At 41.0% G+C, this 24,007-nt stretch overlaps 1 protein-coding gene across 2 annotated transcripts in view; it reads right to left on the minus strand.

Annotated features, from left to right (window-relative positions):
• ZW10 (zw10 kinetochore protein) overlaps window positions 1–23,386 on the minus strand; it is a 40,663-nt gene extending 17,277 nt beyond the window's left edge. The window contains exons 1-11 of one of the 2 annotated variants that reach the window (XM_017343240.3): window positions 23,157–23,360; window positions 22,411–22,507; window positions 22,061–22,195; window positions 17,035–17,136; window positions 16,792–16,869; window positions 16,481–16,640; window positions 14,371–14,523; window positions 13,305–13,496; window positions 8,083–8,246; window positions 5,469–5,651; window positions 1,774–2,012 (exon numbers count right to left, since the gene is read on the minus strand). In XM_017343240.3, coding sequence (XP_017198729.3) covers window positions 1,774–2,012; window positions 5,469–5,651; window positions 8,083–8,246; window positions 13,305–13,496; window positions 14,371–14,523; window positions 16,481–16,640; window positions 16,792–16,869; window positions 17,035–17,136; window positions 22,061–22,180 — 1,391 coding nt within the window. In that variant the 5' untranslated portion in view covers window positions 22,181–22,195; window positions 22,411–22,507; window positions 23,157–23,360. Of the gene's footprint in view, window positions 1–1,773; window positions 2,013–5,468; window positions 5,652–8,082; window positions 8,247–13,304; window positions 13,497–14,370; window positions 14,524–16,480; window positions 16,641–16,791; window positions 16,870–17,034; window positions 17,137–22,060; window positions 22,196–22,410; window positions 22,508–23,156 lie in introns of both variants that reach the window. The other variant, XM_008261207.4, reaches the window with a different exon arrangement.
• Window positions 23,387–24,007: the final 621 nt, after the last annotated feature.

Genomic DNA, 24,007 nt, shown 5'->3' on the forward strand with positions numbered 1-24,007 from the left:
TTTCTTCTCAGTTTAATCTAGGACCAGGAAAGGAGCTTATCAAACAAAAAAGAGATTCAGTATGAGATATGGAATAGAGTTTGCGGTACCCTGAATACAAGATAGAAGTCATCTTGAAAAAGTGACACCAGATATTTGGGATGTTTCATTCTTTTCCTTCTACTTTTGGCTGCCTAACACATTATTATTATAATTACTTTAAAAAGTAGTATTTTATGTAAATTACCCTGATTTGATCAGTATACTCTGTATACATGAATTGAAACATTACACCATGGCTGGCTAGTGCTGTGGCATAGCAGGTAAAGCCGCTGCCAGGAACGCTGACATCCCATATGGGCACCAGTTTGAGTCCCGGCTGCTCCACTTCCAATCCAGCTCCCTGCTAAAGTGCCTGGGAAAGTAGCAGAGGATGACCCAAAAGCTTGAGCCCCTGCCACCCACATGGGAGACCCAGAAGAAGCTCCTGGCTCCTAGCTTCAGATAGGCCTGCTCTAGCCATTGCAGCCATCTGGGGAGTGAACCAGCAGACAGATGATGTCTGTCTCTGTCTCTCCCTTTCTCTCTCTTAACACTGCCTTTCAAATAAATAAACAAATCTTAAAAAAAAAAAAACTTTAAAAATGTAGTAAAAATAAATATTTGAAATGTAAATTAACTAGGGCCTAGATTTCAAAAGGTTAAAAGAACACTAGGCTAGAAGCCAGAGCCAATCGGAGCAGATGGCACCACTACTGCTATTACCACCAACATCAATAATAATAAATGAACATTTGAATATTAATTATTTTTCAAGAAGTATTTTAAATTCTTTTCTTTCTTTTTTTTTTGACAGGCAGAGTTAGTGAGAGAGACAGAGAGAGAGTTATAGACAGTGAGAGAGAGACAGAGAGAGAGTTATAAACAGTGAGAGAGAAACAGAGAGAAAGGTCTTCCTTCAGTTGGTTCACTCCCCTAATGGCTGCCACAGCTTCCTCCTGGTCTCCCATGCGGGTGCAGGGACCCAAGCACTTGGCCCATCCTCCACTGCCCTCCCGGGCCACAGCAAAGAGCTGGACTGGAAGAGGAGCAACTGGGACAGAATCTGGCACCCCCAACCAGGACTAGAACCCGGGGTGCCGGCGCTACAGGCAGAGGATTAGCCAAGTAAGCTACAGTGCCGGCCTATTTTAAATTATTTTCATGTGCATCCTCATGTAGGACTCCTCAAAAGTAAAACTTAAACCAAAAGTAAAAAACTTTGTTAAAAAATGATTGACAAATTTTTTTGGCGGGGGGATGTATACTTTAAAAAAATTTTTTTATTTTAATTTTTAATTAGTTCTCAACAAAACTAATTAAAAATTGTTAATCTTGGCCAGCATCTGTGGCTAATCCCTTTTTGTTCCTAAAAGCTCCTGGCTCCTGGCTTCACATAGGCCCAGCCTATCGCTAGATGGCTGCAATGGGTAGGGCTGGGCCTATCTGAAGCCAGGATTCAGGAGCTTTTAGGAACAAAATGGGATTAGCCACAGATATTGGCCAAGATTAACAATTTAATGTCAAAGAAATCCATCTGTCCATCCATATATGTGGTCTAACATCTTGTTATTGTAAATAACATCTACATTAATGTAAATAAAAGTTGGAAATAAACATGTGTATTACACTGTTTTTCTAGAAAAAAAATTTATAGGATGAGAAAACTCAAAGAATTACAGCTAATTTTCTTAAGAAATGCCTAGTCAGGCATTTACCCAAGACCTGCCATCTTCAGACAACTTGGAATCGTACCATTGGTCACTACTGGTGGTTGCCTCTAGTAAAGTCTGATAGGCAAGTTCCATTAACTTCTTCACCGATTCACTGATGCGGCATGTGGGCAATGAGAAGGAATGTTGGTCCAATGTATTTTCAGGCTCTAAATTCACCAACTCATTGCACTGACTTTTGGACACTCTCTGTACTTCTAGCTTGCCATCTTCGTGAGGGCTGGGTAAGTCTGGCACACTTATCTTACAATCAGGAGTAATCTAAGATTAAAGCACAGAAACAGAAAATGCATTGTTTTCAGAATAAGTCAAATGCAAGTATATAGCAAAGAACAATACGCAGGTTGCTTCCATGATAAAGCTGGGGCTCTACAGAGTAATTAAACACATAGTAAACACAGAAATATTTTAATAACTGTTCACTCTTGAGTGACAGCATGTCTTAAGAAATATGCAACCTGGTTTACTATGAAACTTTTCCAAATCACTCTTTATCTTAGTGGAAACAGCAAAACTATGCAAGTGGCCCAAGATTTCAGACAAACAGAAAAACTTTTAAAAATAATTTTTCTCAGATTATTATTAACAGCAGGACAACTGTATATATGTTCTACTGTCTGAATTATTAAACAAAGTATTTCACACTACAGATGTTGGCTTAGTCAATGAAATAACCAACTCAGACTAGTATATCCCTCCCTTAACAAACTCCAAATTAAAACCAAAGTAGCCTCCCTAACCTTTATATACAATGAAAATCCTCAGACTTGGGATGGGACTAGATGCAAACACTAGGCTGTGAATCTGAAAACAGTAATTTTTTTTTTTTTTTTTTGACAGGCAGAGTGGACAGTGAGAGAGAGAGAGACAGAGAGAAAGGTCTTCCTTTGCCGTTGGTTCACCCTCCAATGGCCGCCGCGGCCCTCCAATGGCACCGCACTGATCCGATGGCAGGAGCCAGGAGCCAGGTGCTTCCTCCTGGTCTCCCATGGGGTGCAGGGCCCAAGCACCTGGGCCATCCTCCACTGCACTCCCTGGCCACAGCAGAGAGCTGGCCTGGAAGAGGGGCAACCAGGACAGAATCTGGCGCCCCAACCAGGACTAGAACCTGGTGTGCCGGCGCCGCAAGGCGGAGGATTAGCCTATTGAGCCGCGGCACCGGCAGTAATAGTTTCTTAACCTAACTTTTAACATTCATCTCACTTCTCTGGATCTTGTAAAATGAATATACTGTACTGATAATGGCTTTCAAACCCTGCTTCTCAAAGATGCCTCAGAGGCAAAAGAAAAGAGGAGAGATTAAGCACGTGGAGGCAGTGGGCTCCCTACTCCCACATACTGCACATACTGAACCTCTATGGAAAATTTCTTATAGAAAAGTTCCAAATCTAAGAAAAAATGTTTAAGTCACAGATTTGGATTATTAATCGATAAATTGGTATAATATATACCTCAGAAAGCTGTTATAGTTTAAATGAGAGTACAGATGTCAAAGATTAGGTTGTCAAAAATTATGGCTACCATTAGAATGCTGATGAAAACATGTAACTACAGAGATGACAAAGAATGCTAATGCTGGTCAGAAAAATAGTGGGCCCAGAATACAGATGATCAAAAGAGTTTGATTTCATGAGAATGGCAATGGAATCTAAGACGAAAAAATAGATCTAATGTGTTATCTCTCAAGTAAAAAGGTAAAAACAAAACAGCAAAAGAGAACAACTTTACAGATCTTTTGGGAAAATAGTATACATAGAGGAACTTAGAGAAAGAATTTAGATAAAGATAATAAAAAACAATTAAGTTGAAAAAGGCTTTTAGAGAGGGAAGAGGAGCTTTTCAATGTTAAATAGTTTAGAAGATCTCATTCCAGGGCCTAAACTCTAAGAGAAAGACTCAGGTTAGTATTTAGAGCCGTGGTTCTCAACCAGAGGCAATTTTGGCAACATCTGGGATACTCCAGGTTGTCACAACTGGGAGAGGTACTACTGGAATCTTGGGATAGAGGTCCCACAGGACAGCCCTACACAAAGAATGATCTGGCCCCAAATGTCAACAGTGCCAATACTGAGAAGTCGTGACCTAGAGCAAGCTACATTAGGATTTAAGAACTCAAAAAAAATGCAGTTTTATAAAATATCAGAATGACTTGAGTAGGGATCTCAGAGATTATCTAATTCAATTATCTCATATTATGGAAAAGGAAAATGAGGTCCAAAAATGTTAGAAGATTAAGTCCAGTCAGACAGTAATCCAAAACTGCTATTTACAAAAAGGAGTCATGACAGAAATAAATGGGGTTATACTAACTCATTCACCAAACATTCACTGTGCACCCTAGCAGTGTTACATGCTAGAGTGTACCAGCTATTTCAGTGATGCTGGAGATAGAACAGTAACCAAAAGGGTCAAACACAAAAACCCTGCCCTCGGGGAGCTTAGTTCCTAAAGAGTGAGAAACAATAAACGATTCACATAAAATACCGTTCGATGATAACTAACATAAAGAAAAAGAAAGCAATTAAGATGGACAGAAAAAAAGGAGAAGGTCACAATTTTTTAAGAAGTGGTCAGGAAGTGCTTTTTTAAAAACAGCAAGTCAGGTATTTGTGGTAAGAGGGAACAAAAGACTGAGGTTCTGCAACCTAGTGGGCCTGGCCCCTTCAAGGAACAGCAACGACTCCAGAGTGCCTGGGCAGAGCAATGGAAGAAGAACGCAACAGGTGAGAGTTACAGAGTCCATGGGAGAAATCACACAAGGCCTTGCAGGCCATTGTTAAGGGTATTGGGTCTCCCATGAGATGGAAAGCCACTGGATTTGGGGCAGAAGAGGGACATAATCAAATGATATTTAGGTAAAAGAAATCACAGCACCGTTCCTGGCACAACAGATATTGGTTCCCTTAACAATCCAGAATTACCACAAAATGTGTTAATATCTGAGTACTTCACAGAGCTGATTATATTGTTGGAGTGAACACAGTAATGGGCTGCCCCAAAGAAAATGGGAGATGACAGAATAAAGGATTAAGGAAGAAAGGGAACAGTCTCTCAGTGATGGCATAAATGGCTGAGTAGTCTTCTATTAAGGGACTGCCCTGTTCTGTTTTAATCTCAATAGTTTAGTTTCTTGCATTTACAAAATATTATTTGACATAGGTAAGAAATGAAGAAAATAAAACAGAAAAGAAAGTGCCCACAATTATCTAAGGTCAAAAGAGTAAATTACCTACAATGCAAACTACTTAGCCTTGTAGGCTTAATTATTTATACCCTGGGTTTCTTTTTAATTTATTTGTTTTAATATTGTAACTTCAAAACCACTCCACCTATTAGCCTAGGAGATGAAGTCAACATTTTCACAATACAATACTTCCTGGACCTAATACAGTCCAAGAATACCTATCCCAAAACTGTGGACTAAAACCTTCAGTAATAAAGGTAAGAATAATCTGCTGTCTAATTTCAACAACAGCAGTCCATTACATTTATACAGAACTTTTCATAAACACTGCATTCACATGCATTATCTTATCTGGACCTCACAATACCCAAAGAAAAGGTAGATATAGGGACCACTTTAATGGAGACAAAACCAACGTTCAGAAGAATAACTTGCCTCAGTGACCTCGGCAACTGTTATGCTCTCTTCCACCTTATTATATGTGTCTCAAAAATAAGCCGCTTCCTAAGTGCAATGTCATATAACCCTGATACCTTCACAGTGTTGTGGATTTCAGAGGTCATTAGGTTTCTGGCCGCCACGATCACATCCTGGCACTTCTTGTTAGCAAAATGAGAATTGATGTTACGGGCATATTTCAGCAAATCAGTAGTATCACCTTTTAAAAACCTCATCTCCTTTAGGGCTTTTTCAAATTCTTCAGTAGACTGTATGATCTGACAAACACAAGGAAAAGGAAAGAATTATATACTTGTCCCTTGCCATCTATGGGGAACTGGTTCCAGGACCTTTTTCAAATATTAAAATCTATGGATGCTCAAGTCTCTTATATAAAATAACACAATACTGGAATATAACCCATACATATCCTCCCATTTGCTTTAAATTATCTCTAGATTACCTCTAACATATAATAAAATATAAATGCTATGTATAAACAGCTGTTATACTGCATTGTTCAGAGAATATGACAAGGAAAAAATTCTGTACATATTCAATAAAGTTTTTTTTTTAAATATTTTCACTCCACAGTTAGTTGAATCCACAAATGGGGAACCCACAGATACAGAGAATTGACTATACATATACTCCATCTCAGTATTAAAATTTCAAATCCAATATATAAGAAAGAACAAGAATAGTTATGGACGTTTAAGTTTTAGATAAGATCATCAATTACCAGGTATAAAATACAGATTTTTCTGGTTTTTTTTTTATAATTAAAAATATTTTATTAAAAATAACTACATATTTATGGGGTATGGTGACATTTCTTTTTCTTTGTGATTCAAGAAGCATTTTAAATTGAATAATTTTTAACATTTGCCACATTCATTTCATATGTAGATATTATATACATACATATGTATATATACACACTATTTTTTCTTGAAAGCAAGGCTATTAATATCACATAATATGGGAATCCTGACAATGTTCATAAAAAAGGCTATTTTGTCATATAGATGGTATAACTCAATGAAGACAATATTTATAACTATATACCAAAAATAAGACATCCACAATATTTTTGTACTTTCTATATATATTAACTTCCACATATAAGAGAAAACATGATTTTTTTCTTTCTGTGTCTGGCTTATTTTACTTAGCATAATGATCTTCAGTTCTATCAACTTTGTTCCAACAGTCAGGATTTCATTCTTTTTTATGGCTAATAGTCTATTCTCTCTATATATGTACTGCATTTTCTTTATCGACTCATTAGGTGATGAACACCCAAGTTGATTCCATATCTTTGCCATTGTGAATCTGGCTGCTAAAAATGGAAGTATAGGTATTTCTGTAATATGCTGACTTCACTTCCTTTGGATATATTTCCAAAAGTGGAATAGCTCAGTCATATGGTAGATCCATTTTGTATAATGGTAAAGGTATCACTTGGGATGCCCATATTCTATATTTCACTGCCTGGGTTTGAGTCTCAGCTCTGCTCCCACCCAGTTCTAGCTTCCTGCTAATGTGCACCCTGGATAACAGTGAATAATGGCTCAAGTAGTTGGGTCCTTGTCACTCACATAAGATTGAGTTAGGCTCCTGGTTTTGATCTGGCCTAGCCCTGGCTGTCACAGGAATTTGGGGAGTGAACTAGCAAATGGGAGATCTCTGTTTGTCTCTCTTTCACTCTGTCTCTCTGCCTTTCAAATAAATAAAACAAATATTTAAAACAAATTCATTAGGAAAAATATCTTAAATATAAATTTTTCTTTTTAAACAAGATGCATTTATTTATTTGAAAGGCAGAGTAACAGAGAGAGGAAGAAACAGAAAGAAAAGAGAGATCAATCATCTAGTCACTGGTTCACTCCCCAAATGGTTGCAACAGAAAGGGCTTGGCCAGGCCAAAGCCAAGAGCCTGAAATTCCATCCAGGCATCTCACATGAGTGGCAGGACCGCCATGGAAAGCCATCCTCTGCTGCTTTCCCAGGAACATTAGGAGGAAGCTGGATGGGAAATGAAGCAGCCCAGATTTAAACCCGTGCCCTTATGGGATGCCAGCATTGCAGGTGGTGGCTTAATCCACTTTGTCATTACACCAGCCCCTAAATAAAATTTTCTAGTTTTATTTAGTCAAAGATCTTTAAAACACTTATTTTAGTATTCAAGTAAATGCTAAAAATAAGCAAAACAGTAAAGTATCATACAAAGATACTATAGCTAATAAGTATAAAAGAATTTTTAAAAGTATGAAAAAATGTCCTCAAAGAGCATGCCAAAGAGAAATGAAGCTAAGGGGAATTTGCTTCAATTCATCATTTAAAATTTCTTTATTTTTTATTTTTGATTAACATGTAATACTTGCATATTTTATGGGGTATCATGCATTATTTCAACAAATATATATACAGCATAAATTGAGCCAAGAAATTAGCCTTTCCACTTCCTTATCTTTATGTTCAGAGTTTACCAGCACCTCTCTTCCAGTTGTTGATACAGTATACATCACTGTGAATTAAAGTTATCTCAGTGTACCATAGAACACGAGAACCTGTTACTTCTATTTAACATGAATAATTTTTTAAAAGATGTAACTAAAGAACAAAAGATTCCAAAGGAAAACTAAAAGTCAACAATAGGAACCAGGACACCAAGTGTCTTAAAACTTTCATATCCCTGCTCTTTACCTCTTCATATTGCTGTAACTTGCTGCTGTTTGTTGGAATAGAATAAACCAAACAGTTTTTGATGAGGCACTCAGACAAGTCCTCCCAGATTACATCACCAAGTATCTCAGCCAATACAACTGCCGATGGTTTTTCATTTTCTAGGTCAGTATCAAGCGGCAAATCTGAATTCAAAAGAAAAAATTTTAAATAAAAAAAACAAAGTCCTGTTATATTATTAATTTCCATAGTTTTCTAGAAATCTTTAAGATATTAGGAAGAAAACAGCATAAATTATTCCTGAGCCATGTCAATGATTGCATGTAAATACATGACAAACTACTTTTATTATTTTATTTTTACTGCTCAAATGAGTCAATTATACTATATTACTGCCTGCACTCTGTAACACTGAGATATTAAGCTATCTACATTATAATCAACTCATCTGAAAATATGAAATATGACAAGTATATAGAAAATTTCTGCTTTCCAAGTCAAAACTGGTTTAGAAGAAAATCTCATGCTACAAAATAAAAAATGCATTTTCTCCATCTATGCATAGGATCTGAGAGCTTATCCAAAAAAATCAGTAAGCATTCTACTAAAGCAAGCTATCTGGTCTACCAAACAGAGTATTTCAATACATCCTCTATAGTATATAGTTTTTTCCAACACATTTTAATGATAATATATTTAGGATAGCCTACATTATTCAATTAAACAGTCTCTAAGAACCTATGGCCTTGGGCTGGCATTCTGGCGTAGTGGGTAAGGCCGCTGCCTGCAGTCCGGTTGCTCCACTTCTGATTCAGCTCTCTGCTATGGCCTAGGAGGGCAGTGGAGGATGGCCAAGTACTTGGGCCCCTGCACTCGTGTGGGAGATCCAGAAGCTCCTGGCTCCTGCCTTTGGATCAGTGTAGCTCTGGCTGTTGTGGCCATCTGCTGGAGTGAACCAGAAGATGGAAGACATCTCTCTCTCTTTCCCTCTCCCTCTCTGCAATTCTGCCTTTCAAATAAATACATAAATAAATTAAAAAAAAAAAAAAAAAAAAAGAACCTATGACCAACATAGAAGGAAGAGGATCAGTAAAAAGAACCAGGGGGACGTCGTTGTGACATAGGGAGTAAAGCCGCCGCCTGCAGTGCCAGCATCCCATATGGGTGCCGGTTCAAGTCTTGGCTGCTCCACTTCTGATCCAGCTCTCTGCTATGGCCTGGGAAGGCAGCAGAAGATGGCCCAAGTCCTTGGGCCCTTGCACCTGCATGGGCGACCCAGAAGAAGCTCCTGGCTCCTGGCTTCGGATTGGCCCAGCTTCAGCCATCGTGGCCATCTGGGGAGTGAACCAGCAGATAGAAGAGCTCTCTCTCTCTCTCTGCCTCTCCTTCTCTATCTGTGTAACTCTGACTTTCAAATAAATAAATAAATCTTTAAAAAGAAAGTCTCCATAGAATATTGTGCACTAAAATTATAAGATTTTCTAACAAAGATCAGTGCAGCTGTGGCTGTTGCAGACAGCTGGGGAGTAAACCAGTGGATGGAAGACCTCTCTCTCTCTCACTCTGACTTTCAAATTAATAAATAAATAAATCTTTAAAAAAAAAAAAAAGGGCAAGGCCCTCATCTAATATGATTAGTGTCCTTATAAAAAAGGAACACACTAGAGATGCAGGCACAAAGAGCAAAAACCATGTGAAGACATGAAAAGAGGCTTCAGGGAAAGCCAAACGTGCCAACACTAGAACAAGCAATACAAGACAGAGTATGTAAAACCAGGTCATTAAAAACCCTAAGGATGGGGCCCGCGCTGTAGCGCAGTCGGTTATCACCCTGGCCGGAAGCGCCCGCATCCCCTATGGGCACCGGTTTGAGACCCGGCTGCTCCACTTCCAATCCAGCACTCTGCCTCGGCCTGGGAAAGCAGTGGAAAATGGCCCAAGTCCTTGGGCACCTGCATGCACGTGGGGGACCTGGAAGAAGCTCTTGGCTCCTGGCTTTGGATCAGCCCAGCTCCAGCCATTGTGGCCATTTGGGGAGTGAACCAATGGATAGAAGGCCTCTCTCTCTCTCTGCCTCTCTCTCTCTGTAACTCTGCCTTTCAAATAAATAAATAAATCTTTAGGAAAAAAAAAAAAAACCTTAAAGATGCTTATATTGGTGATAAGATATAAGGAAAATAACAGCTACTGCAAAGAATTTAAAAATACATCATATGCTTCTGTATATTAAGATAATCGAAAATGAATCTTGAAGTGAATGGAAGGGGAGAGGGAGTGGGAAAGGGGAGGGTTGTGGGTGGGAGGGACGGTATGGGGGGGAAGCCATTGTAATCCATAAGTCGTACTTTGGAAATTTATATTCATTAAATAAAAGATAAAAAAAAAAAAATACATCATATGGCCGGCTCCGCGGCTCACTAGGCTAATCCTCCGCCTAGCGGTGCCGGCACACCGGGTTCTAGTCCCAGTCGGGGTGCCGGATTCTGTCCCGGTTGTCCCTCTTCCAGGCTAGCTCTCTGCTGTGGCCCAGGAGTGCAGTGGAGGATGGCCCAGGTGCTTGGGCCCTGCACCCCATGGGAGACCAGGAAAAGCACCTGGCTCCTGGCTCCTGCCTTCGGATGGGCGCAGCGCGCCGGCCGCGGCGGCCATTGGAGGGTGAACCAACGGCAAAAGGAAGACCTTTCTCTCTCTCTCTCTCTCACTGTCCACTCTGCCTGTATAAAAAAAAAAAAAAAAAAAAAAAGGCTTTTAAAAAAAATATATACATCATATGTAATGGAAATTAAACTTGCTCTGGATAGTTTCACAAAACCGAAATTGCAACGGTAAAGCACACCTTACAGGACAATATATTTTGAAGAAACTTTTTAAACAACTACCCTAAAGACTAAATTTGTAAACCTTAGTATAGATAGGAGACGTGAGTTTTAAAAAACAAAACACAAAAACCATCCTAGTATTCAGAGTTGTCCAGAAGATGGAATACCTGAAGAAGTGAATCCCCCGTCACTGAAGGTACTCAAGGTGGCTATATGACCACCTGATGGACTGTTCGAGAGGAGAACTCAAGCATCAGAGAGAACGGGACTGAATCACCTCTTTGATTCCTTCTTACTTCTCAGATGCTCTGTTTACAACTTTGTTTCTGTCTAATAAAAATAAACTTGTACTTCTTGGGTAGACACTGGGCCTAGTGATTAAGACATCAATTAGGATGCCTGAGTCCCACATCAGAGTGCCGAGGTTGACGCCTGGATACAGCTCCTGACTCCACTTGCTAATGCAGACCTTGGGAACTAGCAGTGGTGGCTGAGTCCTGCCACCAGAAAAGGAGACCTAGATTGAGTTCCAGTTCCAGACTCCTGGCTTTGGACCCCAGGCTTTTGAAAGCATTTAGGGAGTGAACCAATAGATGTCTCTCTCCTCTCTGCCTCTCAAGTTAAAAAAAAAAAAAAGCTTTTTCCCCTCTCCCAAAATTGAATTTCTCCTTAAGCAAACTTAAGTGAAGAATCTGGGAAGAATACAATCTACTTTGGACTTCTATAGTTTATACATATCCATTTTTTTTCTTCTCTACTCCTGTCAAAATTATACAAAGAATTCCCTGCCTTACATCTAAATTATTTATATATAAACTGTATATGACTATCAGGAAGGTTTACAAACAATAGCAGAATTTCTTTTTTGTCTTCTCCACAGCAGCACAACTTGTGCAGACTAGTCAACAAGACAACTGAGAACTCGGGCACAGAGGGTTAAGCCATCACTGTGATGCCAGCATCCCACATCAAAGAGCTGGTTCAAGTCCCAGCTGTTCTGCTTCCAATCTGCTCCCTGCTAATGTGTTTGCAAAGGGAACCAAAGATGGCCCAGGTGCTTAGGCCCCTGCTACCCATGTGGGAGACCTGGATGGAGTTCCTGGCTCCTGCCTCCAGCATGGCCCAGCTCTGGCTGTTGTCAATTAGGGAATGAACCAGTGGATGGAAGACCTCTATTTCTCTCTCTCTATTTTGCCTTTCAAATAAATACATAAATCTTTTAAAATACTAATAACTCAGAATTGTTAAGGAAAGGCAAGTCAGATAGACTAAAAAGCAACAGTACTAAGATAAAACACCAGGGGTGGTATTTGGCCTAGCTGTTAAGATGGAACTTGAGGGTCAGCGTGGTGGTACAGTGGGTTAAGGCTCTGTTTGGGACACCTGTACACCTGTATCCCATACTAGAGTGCCACCTGGAGTGCCAGCTACTCCACTTCCAATCCAGCTTCCTGCTAATAAATCCTGAGAGACAGGTGATGATGGCCCAAGTACTTGGGTCTCTCTGCCACCCACAAAGAACTAGGCAGAATTCTGCAGGCTCCTGATTCTATCTGGCCCAGCCTTGGCTGTTGTAGGAATTTGAGGAATGAATCCGCGTACGCACACACATGTTGCATCACTCTGCCTTGCAAATAAATTAATCTTAAAAAAAAAAAAAAAAAAAAAAAAAAAAGACATCACTTGGGATGCCCTCTTGCCATATCAAAGTGCCCTGGGTTCAAATCCCAATGCTGCTTCCTGCTAATGAGCACCCTTAGGGGCAGGAGGTTATGGCTCAAGTACTTGAGCCACTGCCACCCATGTGGGAGCCCTGAATTGAGTTCCTGGCTGCTGCAGGCATTTGGGGAGTGAACTGTTAGATGGGAGATTTCTCACTCAATCTTTCTGCCTCTCAAAAATTAAATACCAGAAGAAACTTACAATATGGAATCTCCCCAAAAAGGATTCAAGTGACACAGAAACTGTCTGTTTACAAAGATCTAACCAATGATCTGAGTTGAATGTAACTATTCCCTGTGTTAAACCCTAGTCTGTTTATATCAGATTAACAGATTTTCCCATTGAAATATGCAAAACAGTACTTGGTTCATTTCTGCTTACCTTACTAGGATAATTAAAGCAAGGGTCTCAAAATGTATGATACTCTAAGTCCAGTGAGAGAAGTGCAGCCTAGAATTAATTATATTAACACAACAAATAAAGAAGTTGGGTATCACTGATGACCCTACTTGTCAAAAGAGAACAAGGAAGGAATGCAAAGTAGGTAAGAAGAAGGTAACTATTTTGCTCCTATGGCATACTTTACTAACTTCTGACTCTCCCTTCATCATGTTATGGGCATTTCTGCTTTAAAATAACATTTGTTTTGCAAACAATATTTACTTTCCCAAAATATCAAAGCACTGCCTCAGGGATACATACCTAGGAGTTGTTTCTGGAGCACTTCCAGCACAAGTCTGATCTTCTCAAAAACTTCAGATGGCGATGGATGTTCCAAATTAGTCATCACAGATTCAAAACGAACAATAACAGAATTAGGCTGGTTTTCTATCACAGCAGAAAGGGATGGGCAAGATGCCAGAGGTCTAAGGACATACTTCAGCAGCATCTGACCTGAAAAGCCATACACTCATCAGAAATCACCAGAAGAAAATCTTTAAAAAAAATCCCCCCCCCCCAAAAAATATATATATATGGATCTGGGGTAGGTGCTTGGCACAGGTGTGGATGACACTTAGAAAGCCTTCATCCCATATCAGTCTCAGCTCCTTCACCTCCAATCTAGCCTCCTTCTAATGGTCACCCTGAGAGGCAACAGATGCTGGCTCAAGAACTTGGGTTCTTGCCACCCACTTGAGGATCTGGATTTAGTTCCAGGCTTTGGCTTGGGCCCAGGCCAGCTTTAAGACAAGATATTTAGGGAATTAACCAGTAAATGAAAAATATTTTTCTCTCTCTGCTTTCCATATAAAAATGAAAATAAATTATACATGTATGCATATATATATTTATATAAGTATAATGGCTGGCATATAATCATAGTATATATAGTTTGGTTGTTCAAACTTAATGACATATTTTATATATTTGTATATTTTATATATATTATTATTTATATAATATATAAATTACTTATATATACATAAATGTGTTTTTAAACTTGAACAACCAAAATACACATGATTACATATCAACCAATATGTACTGCAGATTTTCCCACTGAAACTTTCCACATTGTCTTACAGATTTTGATTGATTCAACAAACCAAATAAAATTAATGGGAATTAGTTTTTGGTTAAAAGGGGGAGAAAAATGCAAGCCATTAATAAATTAAAAAAGGCAATATTCATGATGATTCCCTCTGAGGAATTCTGAGACCAAACTCTATCATTAACCTTCCAGAGAATATTATGATCTCTTCTGTCATCTCCTTATCACTGGGCCTTCTGAGTTTTTGTGTACATGAAACAAAGTAGCATGCTTTACCAAATGATTTAAGCTTCATGTGCAGTTCTCCAAGAATAAAAAATGCCAAAAGGATAGAACTGATGGGTGATATAGGGGTCTTCTCCTCTTTCTGGGATTGTTCAGTGCATAAATGAAGTTCCGTTTGCAGGCAAGATTCCAAGCTACTGGTATCTAAGAAAATGGAGGAAAAATATTGGTTGTCTCAGCAATACAAGATGTTCCCACTTTATTCTTCAGAGCCCATTTTCTCCTGAGATTCATAAGAGGCTGTCACTGTGGCATAGCAGGTTAAGCTGCCACCTGTAGTGCCAGCATCCCATGTGGGTGCTGGTTGGAGCCCTGGCTGCTCCACTTTCAATCCAGCTCTCTGCTATGGTCTGGGAAAGCAGTAGAAGATGGTCCAAGTCTTTGGGCCACTGCACCCACATGGGAGACCCAGAAGAAGCTCCTGGCTTCTAGCTTCGGATCGGCATAGCTCCGGCCATTGCGGCCATTTGGGGAGTGAACCTGCAGATGGAAGACCTCTCTCTCTTACTCTCTCTGCCTCTACCTCTCTGTAACTTTGTCTTTCAAATAAATAAATAAATCTTTAAAAAAAAAAGAGAGAGAGAAATTCATAAGTATGTGTTTTTATTACAACATACTTTTTAAAAAAGATTTATTTATTCATTTGAGAGGCAGAGTTACAGACAGAGAGAGGGAGAAACAGACAGGTCTTCCATTCACTGGCTTACTCCCAGAAGGCTAAAATGGCCAGAGCTGGGCCAATCCAAAGCCAGGAGCCAGGAGCTTCCTCCAAGTCTCCCACGCGGGTGCAGGGGCCCAAGCACTTGGACCATCTTCCACTACTTTTGCAAGCCATCAGCAGGGAGCTGGATCAAAGTGGAGCAGACAGGACTTGAACCAGTATCCATATGGGTGCTGGTGCCACAGGCAAAGACTTAACCTACTATGCCATAGCACCAGACCCAACAATACACTTCTAATACAATCAAATATTAATTATGACATATATGTCGATGGTACCACTTTAAAACAAGAAATAACTTTTTTCTGTATATTCCAATAAACCTAAGTGCAAAAGAAGGATGATGTTCTTACAAGAAATGTTTACAAAATATGTACTGAATGATTGAATGAGGGCAAGGAGTAAAAAAATAAGGTCCTAGTTTCATAGATTTCCTCTTATGTTCATTCTTACCAAGAGAATAGCCTGTCAAACAAGTTTAACAGGTAGGGTATGTTTTAATAAAGAATTCAACACACCTGCCATTGTCTCTTAATTTACAGTCCACTTGGCAAAAGAATATAAAACTTTCTCGACTTTACAGGCCTGATATACACATACATGTGTATATGTTTATGTACGCCCATACATATATTTTTGAAGGCAAAAGTGGAAAGGGAGCAGCGGGAGACTGTGAAATTTCCCTTTAAAGACACTAACTTCCAAGATCCAGTGTTAGAAAACACACTAAATATAATGGCATGTCTTTTGTGTATTATCTCCTGAGGCTTTACACTCAGGCCAAACAACCCATCAAAGGGGGCTCACATCCAAAGGGGGATTGAGACACTGAGAGCCAAGTAACATATATCAAAGCCAGGGCAGGATAATCCCATTTCTTCACTTTGCAAAGCACCTCCATCTCATGGTTTTGTCACCATTTTCCCCCCAAGGTCTGAAAAAACCTGAGCCAAACCCCTCCTCTATCCACAGTCCTGCTGGCCCCATCTTCCTTCCTCAGGAAGAGAAACACAGCTGAACAGCTTCTTCAGGCATTCTTGGCAAGGTAAGCTGTTGAGATTATGGCTGGTAGAAACCTAGTGTGGTCTCAAGCTGCTACTATACCCTCACATGTGGACCCCAGTCCTGAAATCATCTTTCCTCACTTTCCTAGAAAAGCAGCCAGAAAGAGGCATGAAAAGGAAGGAATGAGAGAGTACTTAGGGATACAGATGACTTGATTCTAACAGTGCATCTTGCCTAACATGAGAACTCAATACAGATTTGGGAGATTGTGAATGAAATCTTCCCATCTGCCAACAGAAAATATTTAGAATATATTCAGAGTCCAAACTGGTTCAGGCAGATTAAGCAAAGCAGTCCACCTGAGGTCAGCAGCACCTTTTGATGGTGGGAACTTCCAGACAATCAGCCTCTGCCACTCTTCTCCGAGGTGATAAAGTATGTTCTGTTTCTGTATTGTGAGCTCCATGCTGAGACATTTCAGTATTTTTAAATCAAAGCATTTTCTGGATTTTAGCAACTTCAAGCATTTCTGTGCCTGGTGGTGAAATGGAATCATTGTTAAACATTCCATCTGGACTCAAGGCAAATAGAATATATTTGTATAATGATAAGAAACACATGGAACTCAAAATTTACTAAAACCAAGAATAGCACTAATTGGCCACACTTGAGCAAGTATTTAGTACCTCTTCCAGACGCTGAGCTGCAGTGACATACTTCTTCTCTGTTAATGCACAATTATATTCTTCAATGGCAGTAGAAAACTGAAAAGATAAGTTTATTATTTTATTTTATACATTCTATTCTTGCAAGTCTGTTTTTAAAATACAGAAAGTCACCACTTAGGAATGTCCACTGAATAGAGACCAACTGAAGAAAAAATAACCTTGACAAACAAAGCAATAAAGTTCAAGTTGCAGTTTACTGACCTCTTGTAGCTGTTTTAGCAAACTTAGGACTACCGAGTCTCTTTCCAACTGTTGCTTCAAGTCTGTAAATTCAGCAGTCGATACATGAAGATCTCGGCGGACCTAATTCACACATCAAAAACAAGTACTTAAGTTACACAGTGCCCAAGAAATAAAACACTATCAGTAAAATTTATTAAGTCAATGTACTTCATGTTGAAAATTAAATGCTAGTTAAGACTGTAATAAAAATCACAGAACTGGGGGCAGGCATTCAGCTTAGTGTTTAAGACGCCAATTAGAACGCATGCATCCCACATCAGAGTGCCTGAATTTGATTTTGGGCTCCAACTCTTGATTCTAGCTTCCTCTTAACACTGCGATGGCTCAAGTGACGGATCCTAACACCCAAGTGGGAGACCTGGATTGAGGTCCTGGCTCCCAGCTTCAGCCATAGCCAGGGCATCTGAAGAGTCACCCAACAGATGGGAGCTCAGCTTACACTCATTGTTTTTCTAATTTAAAAAATTAAGAAACAAAATTATACTCCCAACATTCCTGACTGTCAATGAGACAGAGTTTAAAAAACAAAAACAAAAACATGGAGTTAGCACTGTGGGACAGCGTGTTAAGCCACAGCTTGGGATGTGGGCCTCCCATGTAGAGGTGTCAGGAATGGAGTTCCACCTCTGCTTCTGATAGTTTCCTGCCAATCCTGGGAGGCAGCGAGTGATGGCTCAAGTGCATGGGTCCCTCTCACACACATGAGAGACCATATGGAGTTCTAGGCTCCTGGCTTTTGTCTGGTCCAGCCCTGGCTTTATGGGAATTTGGGGGAGTGAGCTAGTGAATGGAAAATCTCTCTGTCTCTCTCTCTCTCTCTCATTCTCTTTCACTTTTTTTTTTTTTTAAGATTTTTTTTTTAATTTTATTTATTTATTTTTATTTTTATTTTTTTTTGACAGGCAGAGTGGACAGTGAGAGAGAGAGACAGAGAGAAAGGTCTTCCATCTGCTGGGTCACTCCCCAAATGACTGCAATGGCTGGAGCTGCACCAATCTGAAGCCAGGAGCCAGGCGCTTCTTCCTGGTCTCCCATGCAGGTGCAGGGACCCAAGGACTTGGGCCATCTTCCACGGCTTTCCCAGGCCGTAGCAGAGAGCTGGACTGGAAGTGCAGCAGCCAGAACTAGAATTGGATCCCATATGGGATGCCTGCGCTGCAGGCAGAGGATTAACCTACTATGCCACAGCCCCAGCCCCCACTCTGTCTTTCAAATAAATAAAATCTTGGGGCCGGCATTGTGGTGTAATGGGTAAAGCCACCACACGTAGTGTTTGCATCCCATATGGGTGCCAGTTTGAGTCCCGGCTGCTTCACTTCTAATCCAACTCTCTGCTATGGCCTGGGAAAGCAGTGGAAGATGGCCCAAGTTCCTTCCCCTGCACCTGTGTGGGAGACCCAGAAGCACCTGGCTCCTGGCTTTGGATAGGCTCAGCTCCAGCTGTTGTGGCCAATTGGGGAGTGAACCAGCAGACAAACACTTCTCTCTCTCTCTCTCTCTCTGCCTCTCCTTCTCTCTCTGTGTAACTCTGACTTTCAAGTAAATAAATAAATCTTTTTTAAAAAAATCCTGGGGCCAGCATTGTGGCACAGCAGGTTAAGCCACTGTCTCTGACACTGGCATCCCCTATGGGCACCAGTTTGAGTCCCGGCTGCTCCACTTCCAATCCAGCTCTCTGCTAATGCACCTGGGAAAGCAGCAGAAGATGGCCCAAGTACTTGGGTCCCTGCCACTCATATGGGAAACCCAGATGAAGCTCCTGACTCCTGGCTTCAGCCTGACCCAATCTAGCCACTGCAGCCATTTGGAGAATGAACCAGCAAATGGAAGATCTGTCCATCTCTCCCCCTCTATAACTCTGCTTTCAGATAGAAAAACAAATCTTTAACTAAATAAACTAAAAACAAATAATTTTTAAAATGTGAGTTGTTTACTCCTGGAATTGTCCACTTAGTATTTTCAGAGCGCTGCTGACCACTGGTAACTGAAACTGAAAAGCTGCAGACACGGGGGAAGCTACCATATGTTAATATCTCCCCATCTCTAAGAAAAAATTCCCTCCATCTCAGCAACCACCCTATTTCTCAGCTGCTGCCTAATTTTTCTCCTCTTTCTCACAAATAAGTTTCTTGAAACAGTGATCTATACTCAATCTTTCTACTTTGATTCACTCTACCCCTCACTGCGATCTGGTTTCTAGTCTCACCATTCCTCCAAAACTATCCTTGCCAAAACATCCACCAACTGCTTGGTGCAAAATCCAAACCATACATCACCAGTATTGAATTATTTAACAGTACACTGTTACTTCTCTTCCCTCTGACACACTCCCTTTCCTTAGTTCCATGATACCAGTCTCTACTGATTTTCCTCCTAGTTTTTTGGCTGTTCCATTTTACTTTGCTTTGGGGAACTTCCTTTTTCCTCTGACTACTCCATATACACTGATATTCTTCTCTTTAAGGGCTTTCTTTCTAATCTGAACCAGTGATTCCTTTTAGGGGAAGATTCTGCCCCATTCTCACCCAGGAACATGTGCTGTCTAGAGACATTTTTGCTGGTCACACTGAGAGTTCTACTGGTATTTAGTATGCAGAGGTCGGGGTACTGCTAACATTCTACATTGTACAAGACTCACACCTCCACAAAAGAGTAACCTCCACAAAAGAGTAACACAGCCCAAAATATCAGCAGTGCTGAGGACAAGAAACTCTGCTCTGTACACTCTCTCTGGGCATCTACCTCATTCACACCTGTGGCCTCAACTTCAAAGTGCTGCTAACTCAAGTGCACTTCACATTCCTAACCTCCAAACAAGTACATGGATGAGGTAACATGCACACTGCCCACTAAAATGCATTCTCCTTTTTCCCATAGTCATGGCACTCATATATACTGCATATTTCACCTCTCTAGTCTCCTTCACTAGTGGTACAACCATATGTCTAAGATCTTATCAACAGAATATAAGCAGAAGTGATGTGTACAGTTTCTAACTCTGAACCTTAAGAAAATGTATTTCTCCTCCATGTCCCCTCTTTGCCCTTAACCTCCAGTTTTAACCTGGACATGGGGAAAAACCAGATTCAATAATACAAACAACAAAACCCAAGACCAGTGCTTCCTAAATGGTTATGTACACATGTGGATACTTCATAAAGTCTGTGGAAAATGGAATTAAACAATAAGTTTACGGGGCCAGTGCTATGGCGTAGAAGCTTAAGCCTCTGCCTGCAGAGGCCCATATGGGCCCTAATTCAAGTCCTGGTTGCTCTACTTTTGATCTAGCTTCCTGCTAATATGCCTCAGAAAGCAGTGGAAGATGTAGTAAACAGCTTTAAAAGACAGTAGATGGTGCTTCCCTTCAAAGAAAAAGGGACGCATGATTGCTACCCATCATAAAACATCATCCAGGGGAAGGCGTCTAGCCTAGCCCAGTGATTAAGACACAACGTCTCATGTCAGAGTACCTGGGTTCAACAGCCATCTGGTTCTGGACTCCAGCTTCCTGCTAACGCAGATCCCAGGAAACAGCACTGATGGCTCCAGTGCCTGGGTTCCTGCCACGCACACAGGAGACCTGGACTGGGCTCCCAGCCCCTGGCTTCAGCCTTGGCCCATCCCTGGCTGCTATTGGCAGTTAGGAAATGGACCATCAGTTGGGAGCTCTTTTCTCTCTCTCTCTCTCTCTCTCAAATAAACTTTTAGGAAATGATTCATTTAGTTTCCATATCCTCAGGAATTTTCTTCTACAATGTAATGTACTATACATTGCCCTGCAGGAACTAGGGTGTGGCACAACTGATGCAAAAATGCAGATCATCTGGCTACTGCTATGAGTAATAAACTATCTTTCATCTCTCATCCAGGAGACTCACGTCTTCTACCAGAATTCATGAAACTACAGCAGGCTTGCCTGTTGAACTGCAAGTAGGTTAAAATCTCAGATTCTGCTTTAGCTGTTGAGAGAACTTTAAAAAAGTACATAGAAAACAAAAGATTCATTTTGGTGCAAAAAAAAAAAAATTAAAATCCATGCAGTTTTTTGTAACACACATTTTCCATGAGCTTTTTGAAGTACCCATGTACTAGGGTAGTTATGCCTCAATTGTAAAACCAGCTTCCTAGCCTAGACTACTACTATTTAAAAAAAAGTCTTAGGTAAGCCATTAATTTCAAGGTCAGTGTCTCTTACACTCTTTTTACAACAATCTAGCCTTAATACAATTCAAACGCCCATGCAACTCCCTTTGGACATCCCACAGATACTTTAAGCTCTTCAAATCTCCCAGCAAAACCTGTTCTCTCGCTAGATTCTATATTTTGGTGAATGAGCTAATCACAGTTATTCCTGCCTCCTGCATCTTTCATTCCCCACATCACCCAGTCTCAAAGATCCTATCTCTGAAACATCACCACAATTCATCCATTTTTCTCCATCACCTTTCTTTCTTTCTTTCTTTTTTTTAGAGATTTATTTATTTAAAAGGTAGAGTTACAGAGAAGCAGAGGCAGAGATAGAGTTTGAGGTCTTCCATCCGCTGGTTCACTCCCCAAATGGCAGCAACAGCCAGAGTTGAGCTGATCCAAAGCCAGGAGCCAGGAGCTTCTTCTGGGTCTCCCACATGGGTGCAGGGGCCCAAGTCCGGACTTTGGCCATCTTCCACTGCTTTCTCAGGCCATAGCAGAGAGGTAGATTGGAAGTAGAGCAGCCAGGATTCGAACTGGTGCCCATATGGGATGCCGGCACTACAGGTAGAGGCTTTACCCACTACACCACAGTGCCGGCCCTGTCACTGACTTTAGAGCAGGTCAGCACCCAATTCCTCTGGATTATTTCAACTTTCACCTACTAGTGCCTTCTCATTTCCCAGTCTCATTTCCCTCAAGTCCTTTTTTCAAACTGTAAGTAGACTGGGATTCCTAAAGTTCAAATCAGACACCATTCCCTATCATCCCACCCCAAACAACCAACGACTCTTACCTCACTCTCTATCCTGGATTTCAACTGGTCAATGTCATCAGACAGCTTATCCACTTGGGTAACCAGGTCCTGTGCACTCTGCATGCTAGGCAGGAATTCACTGTACTTCTTGCTGATCATATTGCATACTTCACCCTATAATGTAAGACATAAGAAATATAAGACAGCGAAATGAAAAGGGAACACTGTTAAAAACACACTCATCTTCCATAAGCAATCTTTGATGTTAAAGCTTTTTTTACCAGTTACCGATTGTTTCGCTCCAAACTACAAGATTTCTTCCAAAGAGACATTTCTCCCACACTGAAAGATCTTTTAATATAATTAGTATGAAAGAAGTAAATGATCACCAATTTCAAACAGTGCCCAAGAGTTGCACAAATGCTGGAAACAAGAAAGGTACAGCCAGTTCTCCTAAGACTGCAACCACCAATTTTAATCACAAATCTAACAGAAAAGAAAGCAAATGGGTAAATTAAATCCATAATCCGAATACCTCCATTTACTAATTTCTAGCTTCTTAACTATTAAACTGAAGGCCTAATCTTAAAACCCTAAATTGATTTTAGTTTCATCATGTCCTTTAAAACAAGTTAACAAACTAATTATTGAATATTCTGCATTGAATTATTCAGTTTGGAATATACAAGAATAAATTATGCCTGTCCGCAAATTCCTTAAAGAGAAGCTATGGTTCAGTAACCAGAATACAGGGCTAAATTGCACTACAGCAACAGAGCTATAAAGTCCTCCATGGTCACAACTGAGAAAGGGGTCGCTCGCGCTCCAGGTACCGCGGTGCGGCCCGTGCCACCTCGCGTCCGGCAGTCCCTCGCGTCTTCCTCCTCCCACTCCCAGCTCTCTCCGGCCGCCGCCTCCTCCTCCCACAGACACAGGCCTCCTCAATCCCAAGCATGGTCTGGGCTGACCACCAGGCTCGCCCGTCACCCACCCCACTCAGCCCTCCCACTCCTCACTGTCCCCACTCGACCCCTACACTCAGATCTCCCTAACCGGCCCCACTCTGCCGGAACCCCCTGCTGTCTCCACGACTCGGCGTCCCTTCCCGGCCAGCCAACAGCTGCCTCGCCCTCACCTTGATCTCCTCAACCCGCCGGGTCAGGCGGCTGATCCGGGTGCCCAGATCCTCCTTCTCCAGGCTCCCCGAGTGTGCCAAAACTTCCGTCACGAACGAGGCCATCGCTACCACTGAAATCAAGACCGACCAGGTCACTCGCTCGAAGCCAGCGCGGCAGGTCCCGTCCCGCCAGCGGCCTTGGCGCTTGGCCTGCCGGGAAACGGAGTCTCGCCAGGCCTAGTTCGCCGCACGGAGATGAGGGCCGCACTACAACTCCCAGCAAGCATCGCGCGCGGCGCTCGGGAGGATTTCCACGGTGTCCCGCAGTCGGCAAACTGCGTGACGCGTTTGCTTCCTTGGCTGTTTTCAAATAGCCTGTCTCTTCCCGCCAATTCTTCACGAAAAGAAATGAAATGTCATTCATCTAATAACTTTCCAACTGAGACTTTCTCAACTTCAAAACGCCTAGCTGTGACAGTATCTAGGCGGAAGACAAAAGAGCGCATCCCGATCTTCTTTTCCTTACTCATTGGCCAAGCGCCCACCAGCATCTTTGTGATTGGCGCCCTCTGCAGTTGTGCAACGAATTGGCGTCAACTCGTTATATATAAAAGGCTACCTATAATTGCGTTCCTTTTATGTTACATAGTTTACATTTGTGTACGTATATCTCTGGAATGCATATTTATATTACCGGAGTGTGAAAAACATTAGTCCTGTGTAGAGTGGGCTTTCTATCAAAGATTATAAATTGGTTTTATGAAAATTTTAAAATTTGCATTACTTAAATATATTGCATACAGAAATATAAATAGATATAAATATGCATATAGAATAATAAAGGATATACACCAAATTATTTCTCTGCA

Source organism: Oryctolagus cuniculus, chromosome 1 (assembly GCF_964237555.1).
Source record: "Oryctolagus cuniculus chromosome 1, mOryCun1.1, whole genome shotgun sequence".
NCBI lineage: Eukaryota > Metazoa > Chordata > Mammalia > Lagomorpha > Leporidae > Oryctolagus > Oryctolagus cuniculus.